The sequence below is a fragment of the Semicossyphus pulcher genome, unplaced genomic scaffold, assembly GCF_022749685.1.
Source record: "Semicossyphus pulcher isolate SPU_LCO1_2020_fin unplaced genomic scaffold, fSemPul1.0.p SCAF_15, whole genome shotgun sequence".
Taxonomy (NCBI): domain Eukaryota; kingdom Metazoa; phylum Chordata; class Actinopteri; order Labriformes; family Labridae; genus Semicossyphus; species Semicossyphus pulcher.
In genome coordinates, this window is record NW_027211659.1 from 14,019,710 (window position 1) to 14,027,560 (window position 7,851).

General features: G+C 39.8%; 1 protein-coding gene across 1 annotated transcript; it reads left to right on the forward strand.

Moving 5' to 3' along the window:
- Nucleotides 1-3,758: 3,758 nt before the first annotated feature.
- On the forward strand, nucleotides 3,759-7,520 carry cd302 (CD302 molecule). The gene is made up of 6 exons (XM_069663797.1): nucleotides 3,759-3,908; nucleotides 4,884-5,009; nucleotides 5,103-5,213; nucleotides 5,484-5,666; nucleotides 5,769-5,789; nucleotides 5,897-7,520. Exons 1-6 carry the CDS (start codon nucleotides 3,791-3,793, stop codon nucleotides 6,097-6,099), a joined length of 762 nt encoding a protein of 253 aa, XP_069519898.1. The 5' UTR covers nucleotides 3,759-3,790; the 3' UTR covers nucleotides 6,100-7,520.
- Nucleotides 7,521-7,851: the final 331 nt, after the last annotated feature.

Genomic DNA, 7,851 nt, shown 5'->3' on the forward strand with positions numbered 1-7,851 from the left:
TGTAATTTACTCCACCAAAGATTATGAAACAGTACACTGAGCATAATTTATCTCGTCAACCAGGAAATCAGTGACTCTGCAAGCTGGATTGCAGTTTGGACAGTGTGCCTTTATTTTGTACATTCAGTTGTTGTAGGTATTAGAACAGGGCGGACACACACAAGCTTGAAGGAAGGCCTGGATCCAACAAGTGCCACAGATGAATAAATGAGCAATCTGATACGACAAAGAACTAAAATAAAAGTCTAATAATTTATGATTAAAGTAAATTACCGCAGGCTTTTCTATCGGTGTCCTCCACTCAGCCTGTGATTCGACCTGGTGGTCCGTCAGACCAGTTATCTACCTCAGAGTTTTCTTTCTCCTCTGTACTAGGTCGGGTTAGCAGGTCCAGCCCGCCCTTCCAGACCAAACGCCACGCTCAGGAGCTGGCCACATACAGCTGTTTCCTTATAGGTTGTTTGAATTCTTTTTTTTATTTTCTCAAACCTATTTTTTTATAATGTTTTATTGTTCTCATAAGGGGGTCAACACAATGTTTCTACTCACGCATTCAGTTTGATCGTTTAAAAAGTGCTGCTCCTTTCATGGCGACAGATCCCAGAGGTTGATCTCGCATGTTAAAGACCAACAATGACAACAAAGCGTTTTTGTGTCCATCAGATCTGTGCTCCTTTAAACAAAACATGTTTGTTGCTTTGTCTTGGGTCTAGACTAAATCGCAGCAGCATTCCCCTCTGTAGTGCGACAAATGTAAAAGGGCCGCCGTGATAATACTTGAGATTTCTGTGTAATGCCTGAGACTGAGAAGTAATACTGTCTTATGAGGTTTATGCTGCTAGTGGTGTCTGAACCAAGTGCCATAGTATCTGGGTCAAGAGTCGCAGAGGTTGCATCAAAGAAAAACTGCTCATAAAAGTAACCACCATGTTGAACAGTCGTTAAGTTATATGAAATATTTCTAATTTATGAAGATTTTTGTACAGACAGCTTGAGGACATTTTCATAGAGCTATATGGAAGTTTTTATTTTTACTCGTGCCACACAATTGCCAGTGGTAACTTGTATGTACAGTTTAAGGAGTCTTTCCTCTGTTTTTTTGTTTTGTAGTGTTTGTTAAAGCCAAAGACTTTTTTTTTCAGTAGACTGTTGCCTAAGGTTTATTCTTTCATTTCTTTGACATTTTTGAATAAAAATTTTCAACTTTTAATCTGTTTAGTCTTTATTTTGAAGAAGTGTGGAATTACGTAAACACACTTTTCATGTAGCCTGCCAGAATATTCTTTGTTGTTTTGCGAACACTAAATTTTAATATAATGGATGTAACTGTAAGTGCTATCTCTCACCTTCAAATTATGTTTAACAACAATCTGGCCTTATAAGAATTAGGAAAATATACATGTTAATGTCTTAAAACAGCCTGAAAATTATTTCTGCTAGATTTATCTTTATCCATCCATCTATTTTCTATACCGGTATCCTGTCCAGGGTTGCGGTGGGGGCTGGAGCATATCCCAGCTGTCATTGGGCGAGAGGTGGGGAACACCCTGGACTGATCGGCAGTCAATCACAGGGCTGACACATAGAGACAGACAACCTTTCACACTCACACCTACGGGCAATATTAGAGTCAGCTATTAACCTAACGAGCTTTGGACTGAGGGAGGAAGCCTGAGTACCCGGAGGGAACCCACGCATGCTTTGGGAGAACACGCAAACTCCACACAGAAAGGCCCACTATGTCCGAACTAGGAACCTTCTAGCTGTGAGGCAACAGCGCTAACTACTGCACCAACGTGCAGCCTAGATTTATATTTACGAAACAGAAAAATATAGGCCATTAAAAAGAATGGATAATGTATACTCCTAAAGTACTCTATGTTCATACGTCTCAGTCAAATATATGACAAGATACTCAGCATACATTTATTAAATAGTTATCAGACAGTCCCAGCCCTGTATATAATCAATTATAATAACTGACGTAAAGCTCAGCCTTGTCTCAGTGCTGGTAAATGAAATATTCCTCTGAGCTAGATTCATAGTAGTACTGTAGAGTGCTGACGTGGTCTACCAGTATTCATGATTTGCTTTGCTTTAACCCATAGGGTAAAGACCTGATAATGCCCACATCAACACTGTCACATGGTATTGCTGACAACATGCATGGCCTGGACAGGGTGGGTTATGGGTATCAGGAGGTATAGTGTAGGCTGTGTGGATGGGGTTGTCTGTCAGCAGGCCTTGCCATGACAGATGGGTCCCCACGGTATCCTGCAGGGTGTTGTGCCACCCTACGGGAGGCCGCCGGCTCCAGACGAGGAGCAAAACTCACACTCCAGCTGTCTGTGTTGGTGCCACCTGCGTCTACAAGCAACCCCCGACTCCCCCCCCCCCCCGAACAACGACCACGCTGCCCCCAAGGCTCTCTGCTGACCCTCCCTCACCTGCTCAGGTAGGAAGCATCCTTCATCCATACCCTCTTTAAATGTCTGCAGCTTAGATGGAGGGAGATGGTTTCTCCTTTACACTGATGCCCTAGAAGGCATTTACAAACATTATAGATTGTGATTATTCAGGCAGCACTGTTGTCTTATTTCAATGATATTTATTGGACCAACAATATAATGCAATCGATTGCATTTCCCAAGCAATGAATGCAACCGCTGCACATCTTAAAAGACTGTTGAGTCATCTCTGATACTTTTGGATGCCCTAATTTAACAAAAATAGTGCAAACACTTGATGCGATTTTATAGTAAGTAAGAATAAAAGTTAAAACCCAAGAGTGTTTTTTATTAAATGACCTACTTTTCTAGTCCCTAATCAAAATTGCAGCATCAGTTGACTAGGTGATAAATCAGGTTATTTCTGTCTGTCTGTCTATATCTTTCTTCATTAATTTAGTGTTAATTCTGTTGTGTCAAACCCCTGTAGTTTTGGCTGTGTGTTGACAATACAATAGACTCTTTTATACAATATTTGAAGTGAAATGTTTCATCATAGCACTGGCATGCTTATACTTGCATAGTTTGCAGCATGTGCTTCTTCTGATGCATCATTTTGATTTAAAAAGAGGGCCTGATCTAAATCCCCACCAGGACATTTTATGAGTAATAAATAAAAGTTAGAAGTGGGAATTAATTTAATATGGGTCGATAAATTACGCTTAATATGATTGGAGTCTTAAACCTGCCAAAGAGCCATAGTTGATAGAGTGAATTAAAATCATTAAATTTAAAATTGTATACCAGTGAAATTTCAAAATAAGTCCACTATTACAAAAACAATTAAATCTGCTATACAATTTATTTATCAGCATCATCCAAAATATTAAACCACATCAGAACTACATGTCTGATTCTGATTCTGATACAGACTGTAAGGAAGACTGCGCGCAGAGCACCACCTACCGGTTCCTGAGTGAATAAATAATTTGATCCTGGAGGACAAGAGTACTTTCCTCAATAACACACTAAATCACAAAGTAAGCTTTTCCAAACACTAGGCAAATGTACATGCTTTTTATTTACATGCTTTTTCAAATAAAAACGCACATGATGGTTTTCAACCAGTTTTGGTTTCCAGTTAAGTCCAGATAATGTACTAACAAGTTACATGTATTTGTTGTGAAACAATGCAGGTGAAATGAGTGGGTGAACAGTGCTGTATTTACTATTGAGTATCTGAGGCCATGTTTGTGAGCGGTCGTGCTGTGTGTGGGTGGGATTTCACTCACGCTGCTGCAGATACTTGAGTCGAGCAGCAACAGTCAGAAAAGTGGAGCCACATGATTTTTATGTCTTCGCTGACTGTCATGGAGTCGCAGAGGAAAAATCACCGTTCCCGACCAGTTCTATGTTGCGTCTTTGTGTTGTGTATGCAGCTGCAGTTGGGTTTGACAGGAGGTAAGGACTCTCAGCGACATTACCGTGACTGTTTTGTTGAAGGCATAGCTATTGTTGAATTTAGTAATGCGTAGGCCTGCGTTACAGTAAATGACCTTAAACTCTGCACTGTTTGCTGTTCTGTTTGTTTATTGTCGAGTTAAAGGCATGTCAGTACATTTTGACGTCAGGAAGACATTAACAACTGGACAAAGCGAACTTTCCTGAATGTCGACACTGTTGTGTAATATGGCAACATAACTTTTGAACTGTCGTGATATCGCACTCTGTTCGTAAAGGAATTTTGTAACCGAATTAAAAGTTGTGTGCTTTCCATTGTTTCGAAATACTTTATTTATTTCGTAAATTCAAATAAAACATTAAAAAATCCCTGCTTCTCCCGGGACGAGGTGTATTTCAGGACAGCATTCTGCATTTTGCCTGAAGGCACCTAACATAGCTAATTTGCAACTTACAAACCCCATTACATTGACTCAATTTATGGACAGTAAGGCTATAACACTGCTGCAAAGAGGGACCTTAGGTAAAGTTTCATTTGGGGATTAACGATAATGCTAAATTATATGTGCAATAACAAAAAAAAACTGCAAAGGAATTATCTAGAAAATCATGGCACCATTCGCCACCACAGACACTCAAAGAGGAACAGTAGTCACAAGTTGAAACTATGTAGTTCCTAAAGTACAGATTGACATACAGTGATTTTCACTCATTTTGCAAGCAGAAGTGTCAAACATTTGCTTGTTCCAGCTACTTCAGTGTGACGATTAGTAGCATTTATTTTTGTCTTTTATGACAGTAAATGAATAGTCTTCTGGTTTTGGTTCTGCAAAAGAAGTAATTTGAAGATATCACTTTGTGCTCTGCAAATTTATGATGCGCATTTTCCAAATTGCAGGTATGCAGAAATGCAGGTACAACAGGTTAGGTACCAAATCTTTCCATTGTCCTGTTTTGTCCTGTGATTATCCTCAGAATGCCCTGCAGACGGACGCACCTGGGTGCCGTTTGGAGACAGGTGTTACCACTTTGTCCACGGAGATGAAGACAAAGCCAAAATTTACACTTTTGAGAGGGCACAAACCCTCTGCCAAGGATTTGGTAACTGAGAAAAATTATGTGCAAATATTTATTCAAAATTACAACGATTGTATTTTATTCTGTTGTCATACACTGCTATGCTGTCTTTTACAGAGCTTTTGACCATCCAGAGCGCTGAGGAGAATGACTTTGTCATTAAATATAGCCCAGAGGTGTGGAAAGGCATTGTCAACGTGTGGCTGGGAATGTATTATGACACAAACAGTAAGTGCCATGTGACCGGAGGAGGGCTGCAACATGCTTCCATAAGATAAAATCTGATTCTCTATGCCAGTCAAACTTTTATACAATTATTTTGAGCTATCTAGATGGAAAATTGACACTTTAGTTTAGTTATAACATGTTCTGTCTCAGACTTCATTTATCATTTAGTCTCTATGTTGGGGTTCAAAGTACTGTTATTCCGAGATAACCTGTGGTGGCTGTTATTCCCGCTGTCCATCAATGCAGTGCTGATGCTTTGTCTCTTGTCAGGTGAAGACATGAAGTGGTTCGGTGACAGCCCCGTGCAGTTCACTAACTGGGAGGACAGCAATTCTCCATCAGACCTGGTGCCCGTGGATACATGTGTGGCTCTGAACAGCAAGACGGGAAAATGGGAAAATGTCAGCTGCCTGGATAATAAGGAAAATGGAGTGATTTGTGAGACGAATCAGAGTAAGATATAAGTAAAAAAAAAAGAGATTTAAGTTAATTTGACTTCAGAAATATGTTTGTAATTCTTTTCCTCTCGCCTCGCTGTGTTTTTCTTTCTCTCAGAGGCAGAGGAAGTGAAGTCAAGTAAGTCAACCTTTGAGCCTTTTTGTTCACAGTTTCTTTACTTATTCCTCTGTGATTTTATGTTTACACTTTTAAGTTTCCTTACATTGTTCCTTGTCCCCCCTCAGAGCCCAGCCCGCTGCTGTCCGCCCTGGTCTTTATCAGCGTGGTCGCTATCGTGGGAGTCTCTGCAGTTATTTGGTTCATGCACCAGAAGCACAGTCTTGGCTCCACCATCGTCACGGCGTTCGAGTACCACCCTCCGTTCAGAGTCCTGGACACGGACCAGTCGTGCCTGGTGGAGGCTGAGGAGACTGACAGCGTGCCGTAGGAGAACCTTCTCTCTCTGCCACCAACAGGAAGTAACAGGCCCCCTTTTACTGGGTGGGTGTTCATGCAAAGATAGGTCGACTCTAAAAAAAAACAGAGACAGAAGTAGATTTGGGTTAACACATGACAATACAATGACTTACTGAAATACTAGCCGCTCACTATTTCTGCTTTGTTGAACTAAAAATCATCTGTAATCTTTCTAACCTGTTAGACATTTACATTTACATCGTTAGCCTGGTATAGGTGTCTCTTGTGGTTTCATTAACATCAGCTTATCAACAGGCACAAATCTATATCTCATTCGGCTTTATTACGTCTCATTAAAATGACCTTACTATTGCACATTTAAAGAGGTAGGGACTAAATGCAGTGCAGAGCTGTTTATTTGTTTTGTCAAAGACAGACACTTGGGAAAAACAACTTGGGAGACAAACAAGAGTGAGATTGAATACAAACGGTCATTGAATGCAGCAAAGTCTGAGACATCCTGTTGATTTATCCTGAATATAAATCAAGCTACAAAAATGCTGGATTCTACATTTCACATGATCAAACAAATTACACATTTCCATAAGACACATTAGTGTTATTTTCACAGACTTTTCCATCTAGAGCCTAATATATATATAATGCTGTATAATTAGCAGCCATGATAAAGTGACCTTCTGTGTGTAAAAATCAGTGCATTTTCCCTTTAAGCAGTATTCAAAGAAGCAGGAATTCTTTATATTTAGGGTGCATGTAAATAGCTTTATCAGAAAAAGTGCCCAGATATTATATGAACAATTGTCTTTTTTATTCCAGACATACGCAGAGAGTTAGACAGGTTTGCACAGTCAGTAGAAAGCCATCCTAAAATGATTCTGCCAGATAACCCCCTGTGCTATTTCCCTGCATTCTGTCATTGTGATTTAAGGGGGGGATTAAGCAAACTATAGCCAGTAAAGCATGCCACTTATAAACTATAGTCATTCCCTCCATGATAGGCCAGATTCTCCTGATGTCCAGTAGTCAGTTTGATGAAAGCTAACGCCTCTAGCTAACAGGGAAATAATCTGTGCTCACATTTCACCTGCCCTTTATCTACCACGTTAGATGATACTTTATGTATCTTGTGTTCGTGTTACAAGTTTCCTTGCTGCCCTATGAAATCCAGTCTTTGCAGTATTTAGTAGTGATTTATATTTTCTTGTTACAGTTGTTTAATTTTGTTGCTAATAAATCCACCTGTTACATTAAAGACAATCACAATTCGGCAGTGTGTCGGGTAGAAGTTGTTACATTGTGTAGTCTACCCTTCTGAATAGTGTTACACAGCAATAAAGTGTTAAACAGCATGAATGTTTTTGTGCAATATGTAAGAGTAGATTGGCAGGATCTGAGCCCTTTTTCAAAATAAAGTATGTTTGACGATAAGAAGAGATTTTTTTGCTTTTTTTTCCAGCTGATCCGAGTCTAAAAGTTCCATTAGGCAGTAACAGGAAGTATTTCTAGTCTTGTGCTGCCAGAAATATGTTGCCTCACAGCCTGTGATTGTCCGACAGTGTCAAAAAATGTGCAAGTTGGGAAAAGGGAACGACTTCGCTCTGCTCTGTGTGATCTATATAGAACATTTCTGCTAAATATATATGTCAATCCATAATTGAAGAGAAAGGGAGGAATTAGGACAGCGAAATTGGGGAAAGAGTCTAATTAGTTCTGAGAGGAGATCTAAATCACTGTCATCGGAGAAGTGTCGCTCCCTCCAAAT

What these genes read in the sequence shown, in the direction of transcription:
- cd302 (XM_069663797.1), top strand. Translation starts at nt 3,791, where the DNA reads ATGATTTTTATGTCTTCGCTGACTGTCATGGAGTCGCAGAGGAAAAAT. An exon ending in AATGTATTATGACACAAACA is followed by an intron (nt 5,214 to 5,483) that starts GTAAGTGCCATG and finishes GTCTCTTGTCAG; the next exon opens with GTGAAGACATGAAGTGGTTC. An exon ending in GATTTGTGAGACGAATCAGA is followed by an intron (nt 5,667 to 5,768) that starts GTAAGATATAAG and finishes TCTTTCTCTCAG; the next exon opens with AGGCAGAGGAAGTGAAGTCA.